The 21185-nt window shown below is 37.4% G+C and overlaps 1 protein-coding gene across 1 annotated transcript; it reads right to left on the bottom strand.

Annotated features, from left to right (window-relative positions):
• Nucleotides 1-14179: 14179 nt before the first annotated feature.
• Nucleotides 14180-20813, bottom strand: LOC133996989 (zinc finger protein 516-like). Its single transcript, XM_062436519.1, has 4 exons — nucleotides 19493-20813; nucleotides 16426-17706; nucleotides 16136-16200; nucleotides 14180-14230 (listed from the first exon to the last, which is right to left on the bottom strand). The coding sequence occupies exons 1-4, from the start codon at nucleotides 20811-20813 to the stop codon at nucleotides 14180-14182; spliced, it is 2718 nt and encodes a 905-aa protein (XP_062292503.1).
• Nucleotides 20814-21185: the final 372 nt, after the last annotated feature.

The following is a 21185-nucleotide window of genomic DNA, read 5'->3' as shown; positions in this document are numbered from 1 at the left end:
GTGTGTGTGTGTGTGTGTGTGTGTGTGTGTGTGTGTGTGTGAGGGCTGAGAAGGAAAAAAAGAAAAAATGGAGAGGGAGAGAGAGAGAGAGAGAGAGAGAGAGAGAGAGAGAGAGAGAGAGAGAGAGAGAGAGAGAGAGAGAGAGAGAGAGAGAGAGTGAGAGAGGCAGAAGGAAGGGAAGGGTATTCAGCGGCCAGTAAAGCAATTAAACTGGAGACAAAGAGGGAAAGATGAAGAGTGATTGGAACCAGTGCAGGACTGTAAATATCACATTACCTAAATATGTTCAGCACTGTATCACTATTCATAGGACATGAAGTCATGCATGACCATGACCTTTATCAGCCTCTGTTGGTGACCAGCAGGAATTGCAACGACATTTAGAGAACTAGTCTCCTCCTGTAAGTGTATCAACCATTGTCCACCCTCCGAAATAATACAACCAGAACTGTCCAAACAAGTTAAAAGTTGGCATCTTTTCAAAAGTTGTCAAACTTCAGTTTAAATAAGCGCTGCAGCATTGCAACTGTTTAATTACTTGAACAACAGATCAAAAAGCTTGTGAGGTTTTACACATATTTAAATATAAATCTGTGTAGAAGATGCTACTCACAAGCGCCTCAAAGCAAGAGACAGTAACACATAAACAACTAAAAATAACATGCAACCAATCACACGACTGTCCTAATCACTTCCAGCTCCTCTGATAATACGAGCACAACAGTTAATGTATCAATGTAAGCCTAAAGAAACTGGTAATTAATACAGTTATTGCATGCTAGATCAATATTAATCTGAAATTATCAGTCAGAATGTACTCTTCTGTTTTCATCCTCATACTGTTACTTCATCTGTCCTTGTACAAAACTTTAATCTTTCTAACAGCTTTGCTTGTGTGCTTATTCTTTCTTTTAACATGTCATACTTAAATGATTTTTTTTTTGGAAGGTTTTGCAAATAAATCATTCCCGTGCCCATTAAGCGTGAAAACAAATGTTTGTCTACAAGAGCACAATGTTGATCGTATGTGAGAGGGAGCCTCGCTAACCGTTTGTTAAAGTTATTTATTTTACACTCTGACGTCAATGAGTATTTCTTCACCTCTCTCCCTCGCGGCCTTTCAGATGCAGCGACCTTCAGGAACATCGAAATGACAAGCATGACGGGTCCTGTGTCGTGGTGAGGGATCCAAGAGCCGAGCCTCAGGGGCCACGCTGTGAGAAACGCTTCTTTCACTTTATCTTAAATCTCTCAGAAGAGTCATTTAAAAAAAATAAAAAAACTCGATAAAGAAACAAAGATGATCTGGAGCCACTAAAGCTTTTAGTGTTGTTAGAAAAACAGTTTTAAACCGATCGTATTGATTTTCAGTTGCACATAGTTTGTATGCGTATGAAAGAGAGAGAAATGTGTTTCTTTTACTTACAGTGCAACTGCATTTCAACCCTGATAATGATCATAAATTGTATCAGCTAAATGATGTTAAAAGATTTTCAGTTTTCCTATGTTTACAAGTATATTTAGACTGCCACTGAAGCATCTCCTCTGTAATTGAATAAGACTTGTGTTGTCTTTCTCTATACGTCTTTTTCCCCCCCTTTTTTTCTTGTCAAATTAGGATGACTAATTTGGCAACATGATTGCCACCTTCAGCGGAGCTATTATTGCGAACATTTCAGGAGAAAAATGTTCACATTCCAGCAAAAGTACAGACTCAGCAGTTTATGAATCATTTGGTAACACTGCGTGAACACAGTCAGAGCACCTGAGTTTTACAGCAGGGAGAGTGATAAATAACACACGTCAGTGGAGAAATGTCAAAGTATTGTGCCACATTTTGAAACTGTGTGTTCGATAGCATTTAATTACAAAGTCAAGAGGCCTTTTTTACTGGAAATGTACAGTAAATAATATTTCTAAAGACGTTAAACCAAATGTTTTGATATACTGTGTAACACGGGATGCCAGCACAGTCTTTCTGTAACACAGTTTACTGTTTAGCTGCCAGTTTATTTGCTACTGAACATACAACGGCTCACATTTTTTCTTCAATTAGCTACATCTCTTACTGACGTTTAAATTCATGAAAACGTCTTCATTGTCAAGCATTCATTGTCATTCTTCTCTATGAACTTGAGGTCTAAGAGCTGCAGGTATTGATGAAGACAGTGAGATGCAGTTGGAAGCTCCATTTAAAAAAAGCACTTGTCTGAGTCTTTAGATTCAGTTGAAATACACACATATACATACATTTTTAAGAAGATTTGTACATGTTGAGAATAAATGTTATGATAGAGAGAATATATGATGAAAATGAATAATAAGTCGTTTTGAAAAGACCAAAAAGCCAAAACTCTCCTTCTGGTTCATATATGAACACTTCTAATCTTATAGTCTGTGGTTCTGCATATTCCGTTTTAACATTTCTCTGATCTAAGCATGTCTGCGAATGTGTGTGCGTGTGTGTCTCGTGTGTGCGTCTGCAAACATGACATTAGCAGGATAAATAAAAATAAAATGCTGCTTTGAGACAAGAAAAACATTGCACACCTTTAAGAAAACTCTCTTCAAAGCCTCACCACCAAAGCCAGAAATTCCTTCCTGAGGCATCAGTGAAAATCAAATACAACAAACATCGCACTTATGCTCCTGTTTAGTTACTCAAATGTTGTTTTTTTCTGCCAAAAAGGAGCTCCAGCAGGAGATGGAACATACTATCAAAAAAAAGAAAGTTTTAATGCACAAACACACCCCCTCTGTAAGACTTTATCTTTTTTTTTCTTTCTTTCTAATCTCTGCACGTTCAAGGCAGACACATGCAGAGTTCGGTTCGCTGCAATGGGGATTTGTCAAAAAAAGGTGGCAAATTGTGACAAATTACTCTTAGTTTAGCTCTTGTTTATTGGGTTGCACAAACAAAAATGCATCTAAGATTTGGTTTAATTATAGTTTTGTTAAAGCAAACTAAAACATTTAACAATTTAATTTAATCCAGTGATGTGTTTTCAAAATGTAGATTTAACTATTGATTCATAAACTTTATCTTAATGATTTAAAGAGAAGTACATTATAACCATCATAACATATATTTGAATGAAAAATGTCTCAAATCAAATGTTCTCGAACTACAGATTCTTTTGTAAGATATGTCAGACTTTTTAGAGGTAGAGTGTTGGAGAAAAAATGTTCACATATGCTTGTGGTGATTGTTTGTGGATGGCAGAGGATTTTAGAGTCTGTTTCTGACGATGCACGCTACCCAGGAGAGAGAGGAAGAGAGGCGAGGAGCTCTTGCCCTACATAGATGTCCCCGTGGGAAGGGTTGAGAATCTTTGATTCGCTTTGAGTAGGCATTTTGTCATGTTTTATATCGTTCAACTAATAATACACAAGTCCTTGACTAAAGACTTGGACTCCCTCTGGACTTCTGCTCTACATGGGCAGCAATTGTTTGTCTTAGACGTACTTCTCCATCTCTTCCCACGTTGGCAATTACCGAATGCAATGTTTATGTTTACTGCCTAAACATGTTAATTTAGCAGATTATAGGAATATCTGATGCTCATGTGCGAAACATTTTTAAATATTATCATGAGAAATTCAGTGAAATTTCCTCTTTAAATGCCACATTTTACACAATATCTCTGTTTTTGGCTAGTTGTTCTCAAACCAATGTCAGCAGGTACACTGATGATTAATTTTGTGGACAAAAATAAAGACACAAGCTGTCATCTTCTAAATAATCTATTGTTAAAATGATGTTTGGGGTGGGGGGTGGGGCCAGTTAACAGTTGTGTATCATGATTTATTATTATTATTATTATTATGATATATAATTCAATCAAAATATAACATACACTTATCAGTGCCTGCATATAAACCTGTTAGTGATCAACAGATCAGCAGATCACCTCCTTTCTTCAATTAACTCCTTTTTCTCATTTAATTTGTCTAAAATACTAAACATCCTGGCATGACTTTCAAAGTGCACCTTTAACATCTGATAAATGCTGCACCATACCGATAAGTTAAGCAAGAGCAGATTCTCCTGAATGCAAATCAATATGTGCAACACATTTCTGCTTTAAACTAATTAAGACACATTTTAGGTTCTACAAATATGAACATATTATCCACTAGGCAGGTGAATTCCTTTCCAACAGCAATAGTTTTGCTGCCCCTCAAGCATTTTAAAAGGTGAGAGAAGGGGGAGTTTTATTGTTAAGTGGGCTTGGACACAGTAAAGAGCCGAGCTGGTGTTTAACAGGACTATTAACAGCGAGATGGGAGATCGATACAGCAAGGTAGAGAGGAGGCGCATCTCTGTCACTGTGATGTGTTATTAGTGCTCGACAGCGGAGGGATCTGGCTTCCCTCCAGTTCCTGGGCCTTGTCGTGTACTTTGCTCCATAGCAATTAAACCAAAACCCCTTTTTCCACTCGGTGCTACAGATTCAAAGCCTGTAAATAACCATTTCATAAATTACAAAAGCATTAACAAGTGTTGGCACGCTGTGAGATCTTTGACATAACAAATAATACCTTTACCTCCGAGATTTATTTTGACAATATCTTCCCTCTCCGTCTTTTTAACAACCAAGGCTGCGATACCTTCAAGGTCTTGATAATGCGGAAAGACACACTCTCATATTCTTATCCATAGTCAGGCTAGTCTTTATTTGGGATGGATGCTACTGCTTCTCCAATAGTTCCTTAAAGGGCCAAATGATGCATAACCAATGCATCTTTGCTCAGGGGTTCCCTCTAGGTGGAATAATGAGATAGGAGGGTTGTTGTGAAACCTGAAATGTAGTAAATATTGTCCTAAATAAATGATAGGTGCCCCACAAAGCTGGATAATATTCACAGATTCAAAGGTTTGTTAAGGTTAGAAGTGCCCACTCCTAAGCTGTTTTATTGACTGGGTAGAGTGACTTAGAAAGATGCAATTACTAAAAATATATTTTGTCTCAGCCTTTATATAGGTGCTTTAGATTGTGATGACCAGCTGTTAAATATTCTGGGATTCCTGCATGATAGCAAGTCACAAGAATGAATGTCAGCATGTTGTCATCCTGACTACTTTTTCCCCCCATAAATTCAGCTTCCAACTAAGTCAGTACTACAGAATACAAACGTACAGAGCTGTCAGTTTTATAACGTATCTAATCAGATTAATCAACCTTGTTTAGCAGACCAAATAGCACTTCATAAAAGCAAAGGACAAGGAAAAGTTCAGAGAGTAAGTAGGATTACGTGAGGATCTCTGTATGCAAAATATAATAATAAACAGTTTTGAGTCTGTTATTCTTACATTTTTATTATCTAGAAATTGTCACTAATTTGAATTCCATTTATAGCCCTGCTACGTGATAGAAACTGTCGTACAGATACGTTATTTGGTTTCTTTCAATGTCAAATGTTGCGTTTTAAACTCAGTACTCTTCACAATTTTCTTTTGTCCCTGACATTATGGACTTCTTGCAAACTGGTCTACTTTTTTACCTTTACAGGAACTGCTGAAGGAGGCACAATAAGTCATGTGTAGGAAGATGGTGAATTACACATCATCATAGTTCAAGAACATGATGAAATTAATTTCCAATTCAGTTTACACTCACCTCAGGTTGCTGAGACCCTGGCAGCTTCACAGTACAGTGCGAGTGCAATACGCACTTTTATTATGCTGTGTTTATACAGTCCTGTTGTCACTTATGCATCTTAAGCCATACGTAATTATTTTCAAACGGGGACAATGCATGTGATGTCTTGTGAAACAATTTTTTGTATTCAGGTTAATTTTTTTAAAACACATTTTAAGATTTCCTTTCAGATATTTCCAAGTATTGGACACAAATGAATTATTAAAGGAGGCTATAATATGGAGAAAGTTACAAGTCTTATGATTAAACACATGCTTTTTGTTTTCACTTGTTTAAAGTTGCAGCACTTGCTTTTTATGATAAACAAAGAGTGCTCTTTTCAACTGAAAGACTGAGAGAAGAATAATTATAGCCCTGATGGGTAAAACTCAAAGTGTTACCTCCAGGTTAGATAATATTTCATTCTATTTCATTCTATTTCATTACGATGACATGAGCGGAAAACAATAAAACAGCACAAGGCATGTTTCATTTGAGGAAATAACCCAAAGATAAACAATACAACATATTGTGAGGTTTTTTTTTATGGACACCACAACTGTGCAGTTATACTTAGTTTATTGTCTAGTATGCTGCCGTCGGGTTTCCCCTACTAAATGAAGTCTAAATCTTACCTTTTTATTGTGTGTCACTGTCCTCTTACTATCACATGTTTTCCATAGAGCTGCATTGTTGTGCAAAAACTATTAAACACACATCAATGAGGCACATTGTTGTACTGTACTGTATGGCATTTTTCTTAATTGCGATGAATGTGGGCACTGTAGTTTATTTTGATTCAATCCCACATAAACCGTCTGCTGCTGTAAATGCTCACTACAGCACAACATGTGTATTAATCCACAGAGTAAGTAGTCACCAATAAATTCACTAATTAAATCTGTTTGAGTGATGTTTGCTAAAAACTACAGTACCTAGCTGTTTTAGAACAGTAATTTAGACTTTTAAAAATGAATATATATTTATACTCTTTATATGTGGTATGGGTTAAAGTTCTGATTTCTTAAAATTAGCTGATCTTTGTCAACATGGCTACAATTATAACTGAGGGGTGAAGGTTTGGGAATAATCATAGTTACAGTTTAAAGAAAAAACTTTTCTGACTTACTTTGACCCAACAGTGGCCCCCTTGTGGTAAGGTCCACTATTGGGTTACATCCTCCAAGCATCTCCGAAAGATTGTCAATATACATACACCATCTCAACTGTGCTACAGCTCCAGGTCATATTTCCTACAGTCTTGACTATATGTCATTTTCAAGCAACTGACATTACAACTTATTGTGTCGTTATTTTTGGGAGGGCAGATTCTTCATCCCAGACGGTTAAAATAGAAACCAGGAGGACTTGATCCAAAGGGGTACCAATGAATTAATTCATCTTAAGTACAGTATGAGTATACTATACTCTTAGGTCAAATGTAAGCCTTTACAAGAAGACATCATATCAATCTGTAAACAGATGTTTTCAGTAAAGATGGTTGAAGAAGAAAGTCATTTAGTCTTTGTCACTAAATTGCATCATACTGACTTTTGCCAATAGACCCTGTATGATAACACGTTAGGTGATGGATGCATCCTGATAACTATGTGGGTCTGATAGCTGTCAGACATTGAGCCTTTTAAGGCAAGCTATCATTATTTTAATGGATTCTTCAGACTGCATTTTGTGTGCCTGTGAGCGTGCGTTTTTGTTACCTTACTGGGACCAGTAGTCGTCATGGGGACCAAAACCAAATCCTAATGAGGCAAAATGACATATTTCCTGTGTGTGTGTGTGTGTGTGTGTGTGTCTGTGTGTGTGTGTGTGGGTGGGTGGGTGGGGCTGTTGTGTGACCAGGATCTATTTGATAAAATGTAAGGTTGTAACATGATTTTAACCTCGCCGGAGTTATGCAACAAATCATTGGATTTTGTCTGTTTGTTGTTGGTGTTTTAAGATATTAAAGCTGTGGACATTGATTTTTTTCTTCTTCTTTAAAAGTATGTTGGAACTAAGTGTGCAGTTACTGTTGGAGTTTGTCCTCCAGATGTCTCTGTGAACTCCAGATGCTCTCAAACGCTATCTCATACAATCATCCTTCTTCATTCCCACTAACAATTAAGTAATGAAATATTGATTTTTAGTTAGATTCATATTGATGCTATTAGCTTTGCATTGATAAATCACTGATGCTGGGAGCCAGACCAGGAAGACATTACTGTGTGTTAATCTGATGGATATGCCTTCTTTTCCTGCCTGTCTCTCTCTACCTGGACTCTCATACTCCTTCAGTGTTTAATGCAGGTCCACAATGACGGTTTAACCAACTTCTTTTTTATTATATTTGAGGCCTGATCAGTTGTTGATTCAAATGAAACTTTAAAAGCATTTATATTTACATTTTGATTGCAATGTTTGAAGAAACTGAACAATGGTTAGTGGAAGAGAACATATGTAGGAGAGGAAAATAAATCGCCTCTTCATAAACTTATAATTATCCTTAATTTTCCCCCAAAATATATTGCAATAATAAAAGATAACAAAATTAAATTTAAAAAATGTAATTTGGTATTTAGTGGATGCATCTTACAGTACCCTGATGCAGATGGGAATCACATTTCTGACCTTGGCAACTTTAATGGATATTCCACTCATTCAGGTATACTGGAAAACATTTGCATTCACCTCCTGTGGTTGTTGGGAAATCCCCTTATCACCATTGTCCACCTGTCTGAGGCAGCGCTCTGTATTTTAGCCTGCTGTCTAGTCATTACTGTCACAGTGGGGTCTCGGTGTAAGACTGAGACACAACAGAACACTGGAAGCCTTTTAAACAATTTAAATCTACTTTGATATGAAAAATGTATATACAGCTAAGCTAAAAAAATATTTATGCAGATCATTGAATATACCTAAGAAAAAAATGTGCAGCCTTTTATTACAAAGCAATATCTTATTGTGATCCCTCATGGTAGTGTGTGTGTTTGTGTTGTGAGCAATTCATCAAGTGTTTTTTTTACCTCCTCAAAGTTTCATTTTAATAACTTTTAGAAGCCTGAAGAGGTAAAACTGGACAGTAGTTTGCAAGTTTTCAAAAATAAGAACTTTGCGTAGCAGAAGTTTATTTTTTCTTATGTCCTGTACTGGTAATAATTTCCATAATTTTTGATCTCACGACCACTTTTTTGTGTGTGTGTCAGTGCGTGCGTGTGTGTGTGTGTGTGTGTGTCTACATATGTTACAGAAATAATTAATTTCTATGTGTAAATATACTGTTAATTTCCTAACCTCAGAATTTTATCTTAACTGTCAACACTTCATTTCTTGCTTAAACCTTTACAAACTAATCCTAATTTGATACCTCACACCCAAGTCTTAAAACCTAAACTAGTTTCAACTTTTCTTGAAGCAGGTGTTGCCAGAAATTAAAAAATACTTTAGTCATATGTCCAAACTCCTCAAGCAGAGCCCCACCCATGATTACTTTTTTCTTTATCAAGCCAACACAAACTCTGTAAAACGAGTCTCTCTTCTCTCTCTCTCTCTCTCTCTCTTCTCTCTCTCTCTCTCTCTCTCGCTCTCTCTCTCTCCTCCTCTCGTCTCTCTCTCTCTCTCTCTCTATCTCTCTCTCTCTTTCTCACTCTCTCTCTCTCTCTCTTTCTCACTCTCTCTCTCTCTCTCTCTCTCTCTCGTCTCTCTCTCCTCTCTCTCTCTCTCTCTCTCTCTCTCTCTCTCTTGTTTTTTTTAATCCCAAAATCTCACTATTTGTTCATTTACAAGGTTGGTGATATACCTTCATTATCTATTTTCCCTACATTTTGTGAACAATACTAGTTTCTTTCATTTTATTTCAGTTTATTCATTTTTTTTTTTGCAAATTTCATCCAAAAATAGTGGATTTGCCTTAAAAAGCAATGTATTATATTTCTGTAGTTGTTGATTGATTGTTTGACTAAATTAAATTAGAATCCTAACATAACCTCTAAACCTGATTTCAATCTTTGAACCACCTGTTTAAAAGTTTTTAAAAAGACACACCACACTTTCCAAAGATTGCAAGGTCTCAACTTAGACTGGTTCTTATAAGGACAGCAGTACAGGAACACACAAACACACACACACACAGTATGTCCTGACAGCTGTCACTCCAATCGGCCACCAGTCATCTCTCCTCTTTGCTCAACAGCAGCCAGGCGTTTCCCTGTCAGACAACATATGCCACCATATTTCTCCTGCTCCGAGCCGGCTGACATTATCTACTCCCAGACCCTGTGGCCCGGCACAACTCTCAGCCCCCCTCGCTGCCTGGTGGCACCGTGAACATGATCTCTGATGTCTCTCAGGCAGCTAACTGATGCTGTCACTGCACCAAGATATAACACGACCCGCTGACAAACACAATGTGACAAGGACATACAGGCAGTGTGTACACAGACACAGAACACAGACACAAGACTCGGGCCTTGTCGATGTGCTAGACAACAGTTGCTGCAAATACAACCCCTATTCAGCACTTCATTTCTCATCTCTTGTGGGTTTAACAACCACATGAGATCAGATGAACATACTGTACACTTGGTGTTGTCATAAAAATATTAGAATTCAAATTATTTCCTGTGACTTTGTGAGTTATATTGTTGTTCCATATGGTAAATCTTATCCATCTGGCACTTTAAAAAAAGCTTAAATGCTAAAACCTGTGTATTCAGTTTGAAATGTGCTCTACATAATGTCTCTATCCTGCCTGCAGGCCTGCTAGCGATCTGAGAATGGAAAATAGGCCTCATCCATAATTTGAAGCTTTGTTTTTGTGCTAATTCAAGTAGTACTCGGGGGTAGCTTATAAAGGAAGTGTCAGGTCACACAAGTGCTTAAGGAAAAGAGTAGAAGACGAAACATAACGCTATATGAGGTAATCATATACAGTAGCAAGCAAGTAATGTAACCAGGAGAGGTGGAATTTGTAAAGAATCAGCTTTGTTATTGCTTGACTTGCCTGCCACCTGCTGGTAGAAACTGAAAACTGCATTTGAGGTTATACAGCTCTGAAGTGCCCATTTTCATTCATAAAGCATAGACTGAAGATAAAAACTATATAATTTGTTTAAAAACAACAACAATAAAAAACAACAACCTATAACTGTCAACTAAAATGATCTTTTGAACTAAAGTGACAGCTAAATGTAAACTACAAGGCTTGCTTATGTCCTTATTTAGTTTCCAACTTTTTTGGCTTAAGTATACAGTATAGCTGGTGATCTTTTTCTTATTATCATCAAATCTGATGTTCTTAGTATTGTGTGTGTTCTTTAGATCTCCGTTATCCAAAGACTATTAAAAACAATCATCAGCACATTATTACACTGGGTGACATGTTCCTTCGCACCAAAGAGTTTGGGCATGTTAGCTTGTTTAGGAAATGTCTCCAAAGACCAATAATGGCGGTCACGTTTTCAGTCTTTGGAGAGTGGTTCATATGCACAGCAGGCATCACTGGAGCATGTGCAAGAATATGGTTATTTTTTACAGAGCTTTGCTAGCTTGTTGTGCTACATAACACAACCTCTAAAAGTAGGTAAAGAGTTGTCGGTCATAGGGCTAGGCTCCGTCTGCACTTTTTCGGTAAAAATTGTATATCATTATTTATGCATAATAGGTAAAGATATTTTATGTTTGTATTAGATGTACATCAGTATTGTGTATGCATACTGTGTTTTCTTTCTTTTGTTATTTAATAGACTGAAATAAAGATCAAATTAAAAAATCAAAGCTCAACTTTGAAGTTCTTTGAGAAATTTAGTGTTGTACAACGATTGTTTTTTAGGGATTTTATGCTGTAAAGTCAGAAAATAAACTTTTTCCCCGCAAACTATAGCTTATCTTTCATACATTTATCTTGAGGGTGGGTTGATAACTGGTTTGTGTCACTTATTTGCATGATTTTCTTAAATCTAGTCTAAAAATTTAGGAGATTATTGCCCATCAAAAAATCTTTATTAACCAGTGGTAGATTAAATGATATAGCCATTTGAAGGTTTGATAATAAGGATCACAATTTGAGTGAAAAAAAACTGTCATATGAGAAAAATCAACAATTAACCAACTTTATTTGTATGTTTGTACAGTCAGACAAAATGTAGAACAGGTGAAAATAGAAATTCTGATGTCAATATTATCATTAACTATGAAATATGTTTACATAGTCAGAAAAAACGAACCCAGTGAGAGATAAACTTTAAGCTTTTTAGGTTTGCATAAAAGTTCAGGCCCTGTTTCCTGCCATTCTTTCCCTGTCAAACTGTCTGCAGCACAGATAACTGCTGCAAAAAACAACACAGGCATCACAATTATACCTGCTGCAGGAGCATCACTCCCAACTGACCCTGCAAATGTATCACTGAAAAACACTTAAAAAAAAAAAAAAAACATTTTCAATTGTTACTACAAATAGTACTTAGGAGTGTTGAAATTCCACTCATCAAACAAAAAATATCATTAAATAAAACTATCATTTACAATATTTATCAAAAAAAAAGAAAGTTTCCCACACATATCAAAGTCAATACTCCAGTAATAAATTATGTATTCTCAAGATCTCCCAAGAATTCACAAGTTGATGGCTTTTCTTCTGCTACAAATGCATAGACCAATTTCTCTATGGGAGATGAATACACAGAATCAGAACTAAAATATAAACATACTAAACAAATCTGCAAACATAAAACACAGGAAAACAAACTGTGAATGAGGCGAATTGCAAAAAGTCAAAACTATTATCTTGCAGTCTTCAAATTGTTTCAGTAGTTTTCCTGGCAGATGTAAATCAGGGCTCAAACATTCTACGTCTAAGGATCACAGCATTTTAATTGCTACATTGCTAGCATAATGTGAAACGAGTGCAGATGGTAACACACACACACACACACACATCTTTCTGAATGGAGAAAATAAGGACATTTACATTTCAAACTTATAAAACAGCCCATTCTCATTGTTTAATGGTTATTTTGACACAAAAACTTATAAGCAATAATGTCCACCAATTTAATTGCATTTCTGTGTTTTTGTCACATTAATTGATTGTCCCTTCTGGACCTTAAGTTTGGCAATAAATACGGATTGCCATAAATTAATGTATGTAATATGATAAAGACCACAATCCCTCTGTTAGTCATAGATGTAAGATTGCAACTGGGTCTTAACACCAATGATTGACACTGAATGTGTCATTTGGGGGCTGTAAACTGGAAGGGAGCAGTTAGTTAATTTGATCCCTGACACTACAGATTGTTGTAGAATATGTAGGAATAAGGCCGGTAGACTAAAGATGGCCTTCAGCACTGTGTTAATTCCCTACAAATACAACCACTGCAGCTGATCCTGTGCTTTAAGAAACGTCATGGAATGTACGTGTGCAGGGAATATTTGAGTATTTACTGAACTAGGATGTATTTGCAGGAAGAAATTGCTTGAAGTGTGATTTTCTGTCAAAAGTATGGCTAATTTAAGTGGTATCTGCAATCATTTCTGTGCCAAATGCAAAAGATACACAACATATGGGCTTACAATGTGTTGAATAATCCAAGTGATGTTGAGGAGGAAAAATTTGACCACTTTCACTGTGACAGAGATAATAATAGATTTAGCGCATCCTGTTTTTCTAAATGTGTGTGGGATGATCAGCTAATAGTGCTAAAGCCCGGATTCTGATGAGATTTAGCTCTAATTAAAGCTTCCCATGGCGCCTTACTGTGGGATGATGACTCCCTGGTTTGTTAGCGGAAAACTGTGCAAGAGAGTTTTTCTCTGTAAATAAAATAACTGTGACAGAGTGACAGGCTCAGTCTGTTGGCATGTCTTGAAGACAGAACTGGTCTCAGATCAGGACTTGACTTACATTTCGTGAATAAGATCTTAAAACTTAAAAGTGACAGTATTTTTGCCTGCAATGTATATCCTGCTGCTCCACTTTGAAATGAAACAGAATACTGACATACACTAGTAATATTTAGAGATCAATAAAAATGAAGTGAAATGTTCAGGTTTCAACTTACATCACTTTGAGCTAATTCTGATTGTTTTTAGTGGCATCCTGGTTTGTAATATTTGGTATTTTGTGTTACTTGAGCAAACTCTTCACCCAAAACCAGCAGGTATCTGTCGGACTTTAACCAAGATAATGTTCTCTTCATTGTTGTGGCTGTAGCTTCATATTTTATTCCCACCCATACAGTGTCCTCTTATTATTCTTTTCAATAAATGCGAACAACTATGCCTCGTTTCCCCAAAACATGTGTGTTTTGGTAACTAACATATATACACTCTTAACAAACAAAAAGCATGCATAACACTTCAAATGAAACAACCATATGACAAAATAATTAGAGTCCACCTCTTTGCTTTGCATATATTGTGCATAATCAAGTGCCTCTGTCCTTCAGGAGTTATGGCTGGTTCCTTTCAAGAACAGCAGGCCTCTTTGTTCAGCAGTTAGTGTCGTGCAAGCCGGAAGCCGCAAGGAGAACAATGAATCTTCACGTTCCTTTATGTAGAGACCCTGAGGATGAAGTGGAGCGGCTGTTCACCTGCAAATGACATGTATGATACACACCAGTTAGATCACAGCGACAGAGTGTGTGTGTGTGTGTGTGTGTGACATAGGCTACTTTCAGGGACAAAGTTCAGAATAAAGACCAGTTAATTGGGAGCCGCTTATACAATTGTGGACAAAAGTGGTAAAACGCTGATTTTTGGTTCAGTGGGTCAAGATTAAGGTTAGGTTTAGGAAAGTAGTGTTTATGTTTTGTGTTAGGGTAAGTGAGAATGAACTTAAGTCTATGTAAATACCCCAAAAGTGACTTAGTTAAACATCTGTGTGTCTGTGAGTGTATCAGTTTAAAAATATTAATTTCTTTTCCATAATATTAATGAAAAAACTTGACATGAGAGCAAATTTTGAATCCTGTATCCTCAACTAACTTTGTATAATGATGCCCAAATAAAACATGTAGTTGCTTTCTAACATTTCCAAAATAAGGACTAACATGTCTGTCCCTCATATATAGTAAAAGTTAACATATTAACTTGTAACAATTAAACTAAATATGCAATATATATGAAGATGCCATCTTGGGCTCCAGGAAATTGTGATGGCCATGTGTTAATGTGTTAATTTTATAGACAAAATGATTCATTCATTAATTGGGAACATAATTGATCATGGACATTATTGTCAGATGCAGCCCTGAAATAAAGCTTTGGTGCATTTGCGTTAATGTCCTTGATGACATACAACATAAATTACCTTACCAGTTTCGCAAGTTACATAATGTGTTAATACCCACTGAACACTACTGAGATAATCTATTTTCTAATGATATGATGTTGACTAGTGCAGGCTCACTCACCCTATGCTATGATATTTTATACATCAGTTTTGGTACTTGACCTAAAAGATCCCTCTAATTTAAATTTGCCCCTGAATCAGGAAACTTTAAAACATTTTATGAGTATTTAAAACTCAAAAGGTTTTAGAAACATGTAAAACAAAAAACATTTATTATTTGTCAGCATTTCTAGCAAAAAATATGATCCCATGATACTAAAAACATCACTGTAGGTGCTACCCATATTAGATTTGTCTGATTTGTAATTCCTCGCCCCTTCAGACTGAGATATTAGCCATCTCTAGTGTTTAAAAAGTTGCCCACACATTACTCTAGGGGAGAGAGGAGAACGCAAGAACAGTTGTAGGTAGCATCTGACTGACAGGCTGATGACACACCATATGGAGATGCTGGGCAAGTTTTACCCTGAGGGGGACAACAATGTTTTTTTATTATTCGTTTGCCTCATCCCTGTCAGCCTCTCTTACGAGAACGAGATGGGAGAGACAGCCAGGTTGTGGAAGCTGACAGCCACGCGCGCAAACACATGAAAACACGCAGCACTGAGATGACATACTGTACTCATACACAGACAGGGTACAGACATGAGAACAGGCACACACAGTTGGTAAGGACATACTGTACTGTGAGGGATTGCCATGCTGTTCTGAATTTTGAAAAGTGAATTAATGGCACTGGCTTGAAGACTAGAGACTTTAAAGTTGTGCATTTCAGTAGAGACTATAATTCTGTGACACAGATATAAACAAAATCATTACCCTACCACAAGTTGATTGACAGGCCTTCTACTTTTAATACACAGAGTTAAACTTACTGAAAAATATAAAATGTTAATCTTATATTGTTCATCACTGATGTTGATGGACATTAGCCATCTCTAGTGTAGCAGTAAATGTATACAGCAGTAAAACAGATATAGACATATGCAGTCACATAATTAATGATTATGCATTTAATTGGTTAAAATTTAATAATTTTTGTTGATTCATTTGTCAAGAGTTGGTGGTAGTAGTAGTGGTGAAAGTCACTAATCTCTCCAAACCTACATACAGTATCAGTGGCTGCTGCAAAGAAAACATGTACCTGTTTGGAAGCTTCAGAGGAGGAATGGACTTCATTTCCAAAATTTCCATTTAATTGCAACATTCCTGTAAAAACAGAAGAAAGAAAGAGCATTTAATCATAAATACCTAATTCTGAGGTTTATAGGCTTACTAAAAGCCAAGGCACATGAAGACCAATATATCAAAACCTTTTTTATAGTAACTCTTCTTGTGTAGTTTACATGTTTGAGTCCATTTAAATCAGTGATGGCCTCCATCTTCAACTATGAAGTTCTCTGACAAAAGTAAAAAAAATAAAACATCTCTTACCTTGTGGATCGAGCCTGGGGTCAACAAACCCCCAGTGCTGGTAGAGAGCAGCCAATTCATGGGGACTGTAGTTTTTCAGGAGACTCAAAATATCAATGTCCATTGGCATTTCTCCTGTTGACTCACTCTTTCCCTGAGCAAAAAGGAGTGGTTCCAAATATGCTTTATGCCCCCACATATTCATGGCGGCCCAAAGATCAGGACCCTTTGGACCTGAGGAGGAGTCACATGACTGCCTGCGGGGATGGAGTCTATCTGCAGCTGCGTTAGATGAGGTGCTGCCATGATTTCGAGCCAACATAAATCCCAAACCCTCTTGTGGGAAGTTTCCCTCCACCGCAGCTCTGTGGCCTCTGTGTTTGGGGCTGCTGGTAGGCTGGAAACTTGAGACACTCTTGCTATGAACGATACTACTTGATGAAGTAGCTCGGGCACTGGAGCCTTTACTTCCCCCTTCTGCTGCCCGGTTCTGTTCACTAGACTTCTTTTGAGGTAGAAGTCCCGCTCTTCCACTAGAATGTGTCCCATCTGAAGATCGTGAGTCCTTTGACTGATGCTTGGACTTTGGGACACCTGATTGGGTCTTGGGGGCAGAGTGCTTACTACTGCTGCTGCTAGGGGCTGTGAGACCTGGTGGCTGTGTGCGCTGAGTTCTTGGAGCAGGTAAAGCTGGGCAGTCCTTGCCTTCTAGGAATGGTGGAGGACCTGTGCGTCTCCACTGGGAAGAACCTGCCTTTACACTCTTTAAGCTGTTCAAACAGGGTGCCCACTTGGGTGCCATGGAGCTGCTGTTATCCACCTTGTGTGCCACCCGCTGGTGGATCCACAGCACCTCTGGGTAGTTGGTATTGTGTGAGCAGTATGGACACTGATGTCTCACCAGGCCTTCTGTTTTAACTGGATAATTTACATTTTCATTTACTTTACTTGCAGGTAATGAGGACAAATTGAGAAGACTGCTGGCATCGCTCTGTTTATGTCCCTGCCCTTTGACCTCCGTATCATTTGACTTTTCTGTTTTAATGTTTGTCTCTGCTGAGCCCTGTCCAGGCGGACATCCGTAGGGACTCCAATATGGCTGACTAAGCAAAACACTCCTGTTTCTGAGGTAGTCCATGTATATTGAGGCTTTAGAGCCACTTTGGCTAACGTTGCCCAAAATGGTGCTCTGTTTGCTGTAAGGACCCAGCAAGTCCTGGTGCTGCATGTGCACATGAGACCTGAGTAGTGAGGCGTCGACAGTGTGGAAATCACAGTGCTCACAAAAGAAGGGTTTTTTATCTGTGAGAGAGAAAGAAGCAAAGTAAAGAATATATAATAAGATATGCAATTGTGTGTAAAAACATACAGAAAACAAAACAACTAAAATACAGTCACTAGCGGTGATTACACTATCAAAGCTAAAAGATCATTATCAAAGATTTCACATTGGAAAGGACATCCATTCAGAGAAGATGTGACTACCATTTTATTCAGTATTTACATAAATCACTGTTGCATTTCTGGCATTAGCTCAATACTTCAAGTGGTGGCAGATTTTGAATGATTTGAATGTTGCCTCCTCTGTGTGTCTACATTAATTTATAGTGTATTTGCATGATTTGTTGAACTGCATTTGCTGCGCTTAATTACCATGCAGTTAATTTCCAGTCTCAATCCAAACAATATCTTCTTGTTCCAAAAAGTATCAGTACCGCTAATTTTGCAACGCAAGTATGTCTAATGAAAGCTAATTAATTGCGAAAGCTAATTAATTGCTTGTTTACTTGATCCGTTTATCTTGTGTTGATCTAGCACATAAGCTGTTTTCCTGTTCCACAGAAATATTTATTTAATCAGTAATTAACAAAAGAACACCTGCATCTCTTACAAAATATATGCTAGTGTGCAAATCATCCAGATTTGGTCATTTTGCTAAAATGTTGAGCCCTGTAAAACCACTACAACCTTTGTTTAAAATCAGTTACTTCATATTACTATGTGTGAATGAGTTGTAGCCAATGAAATATTTCCCAAGGATAATTTTTTTTTTTTTTTTTAAATAAAAAAAGTATGTGGTGTATTGATTACATACGCTGTAATTCCATTATAAAATCACCAGAGGTCTCCCTTTTCCACATTATAATATGAAACTTTTATCCACCTTTGTTTTATCCACCCAGCTAGTTTTTAATTTCCATACTGCTGACCTGGTAAGTTTAACTTGCAGCAATGACACAGAGAGACTTTTGGTCCGTTTTGGTGGAGCCCAAAAATGATTTTTGATTTAAACAAGAAGGTTGATAAATTCAACCCAAAATAAATTTCTTCAGCACCCGCCAGATTTGTTGACTGATCTGTTTCAAAGGACTATGAACTATTTTTTGGTGTGGAAATTTTTAAAAGGAAACTCAAAACCTACCTGTTCAGCCTGGCTGATTAATAATTTAATAGTTAGCTTTTTTTTTATTTTATTGTGCTTATTTTTGATGTTTTAAATGTATTTATTTTTTTGTATACTTTATTTTACACTATTTTATTATTATCATTATATAATTGTATCTTGTTATCAATTCTTGTTTTTTTTTAAATCTCTTTCTTAACCTAGCTTTAGTCCAGCTTTTATTAAACTTCATCTTCTATTTTACTTTTCTTTTGTCTTTTTAATCTATTTTAACTTAGTTTTTTACTCTAACTTTTAAAAAACCCTTTCTCGTATTCTCTTTTATTTTACTTATTATTTTTATCTATTTAATTATTTATTTTTACTTATTTTATGTATATTTTTAATCATTTTTATCATTTTTATTTTCTGTTGCGTGCATTGGTCTCAATTTGTGCCTTTAAATTGTTCTTTGTTTTTTTATTCCTTTTTTAAATTTGTATTATTCTTATTATTAATATTATTATGATTTATTTATGTATTTATTTTTAATTGTGTCACTTGTTCTGTCTTATCAACTTGTCCATCAGTTAATTGTAAAGCACTTTGAATTACGCTAGTCTGTATGAAAGGTGCTATATAAATTAAGTTTGATTCATTTTTTGACTTCTGCATGGATAAAACAGTGTTGCATACATGGCTTACCCTCGTAGTCTTGGTTCCTGATGGTGCTGGTCTGTTTAGGTGAGAAGCTAACATCTTTGACCTTCTTACTCTGTAGCGCCTCATAGAACGCATGACCAAGCCCGTTCAACAGAATGCGGTCCTTCTGGATAATCTTCTTGTCGCCACCTTTAGTATGAGCGAGGCTGTTTGATGTCTGATCAAAGCCGATATCGCCTTTCTTCTTCTTAACGCTGGAGATGGAGGTGTCAATCTGCTTTCTCTTCTTCTCTTGCTTTAGGGGTACATACTCGCCCTTCTCCATGTCATATGCCACCTCAGCATCCGCAAGTCTCTCCTCCCATCCCAAACATTTCTCTGTGGCCTCCACTAGTCGGCCCCTTGTGGCTAACTGCCAGGCCTGGTAACTACAGACAGGATCCAGCTCTGGAATTCGCCTACCCAGGCTATTTTCCTCAGGGGTTTCCTTAGGTCCAGCACATGTGAGGTTCAGGCTTTCCAAAAACTGGCTCTTAGCAGTGTGAGAATCAGAGGCCTTGAGGTCTTCTTGCAGTGGGTTTTGTATCAGACTGCGGCTCTGGTTCAGTTTATGTAGCTGTTCGTGTATTCGCAGGGTCTTGCGATCATAGAAGAAGTTACCACAGCCGGCACATAGCTCATAGAGGCACTCCTCATTTGTCAGTGATGCAGGGTCCTGAGGAACCCCATTGATGGTTGCGGGTAGATCATTGCTCTTGCCTCCCCGCAGCTGGGCTTTAACCCGGTGAATGCGCATGTGACTTTGGAGGAACCATGCTTGGCGAAAGCGACGTCCACAAATCCGGCAACCATGATCCTGGGCGTTGCGGTGCCTTTTCATGTGAGATTTAAGGAGTAATACCTGAGGGAAAACCTGGCTACAAATGGTGCAAGTGAAGGGTCCAGCATCAGCCCCACCATCACCACTGACATCTTTAGCCTTAACCTTTTTCTTGGCTCCTTTCTTCTTCACCTTCCCATTGACAGTATGACCTTTGTCAGGTGTGTTGATGACAGCGGTATCTTTCTGGCCTTGTTCTCCATCCCCCTCCTTGTCACCGATTTGATGACTGAAAAGACCCAGTTTATGGCTTCGAATGTGGGCCTTCAGACTGCCCTTCTGAGCCGTCCTGTGCTCACAGTACGGACACTTGTACGGCTTCTCCCGGGTGTGTCTTCTCATGTGTTGGGATAAAGAGCTGAGCAGAGGAAAGCTACGACCACACACCCCGCAGGTGTGGCCGGAGGTCACATCCTCCTCCGCCTCTGCCTTTACAACAGCTGTGCGTTTTTGTGACACATCCTCCTTCTCTTCTGTCTCCATTACTTTTCCTTGAGCACTGGTATGTTTTGACATCCAGTTGTGTAATAACTCTTAAGTATGCAAAGTCTGTGTTCCCAAAAATTAGTAAGTTCTCAAAGCAGGCAAAAACAATCTGGAAATCATCACCGCTTTAGAATCCATGCTGATGTCTTTTTCAAGCAAGCTGCAGACTCTTTTGGCAAAACAACCTGGAAACAGAAGGAGAAATTAAAATTAGGCTTACAATAATTACATTAACACTCCTAAATCATGAAATGACATTAACTGTTACCTAATGAACAATACAGATATTTAGAGTATGAAATAAAGATGCTTTTTGTGCACAACAGGCAATCATGTCAAGGTTTAAGGTTTATAAGAGATAAAGTAATT

Source organism: Scomber scombrus, chromosome 16 (genome assembly GCF_963691925.1).
Source record: "Scomber scombrus chromosome 16, fScoSco1.1, whole genome shotgun sequence".
Lineage (NCBI taxonomy): Eukaryota > Metazoa > Chordata > Actinopteri > Scombriformes > Scombridae > Scomber > Scomber scombrus.
The sequence above is the reverse complement of the archived record's forward strand: the minus strand, read 5'-3'. Positions and strand labels throughout refer to the sequence as shown.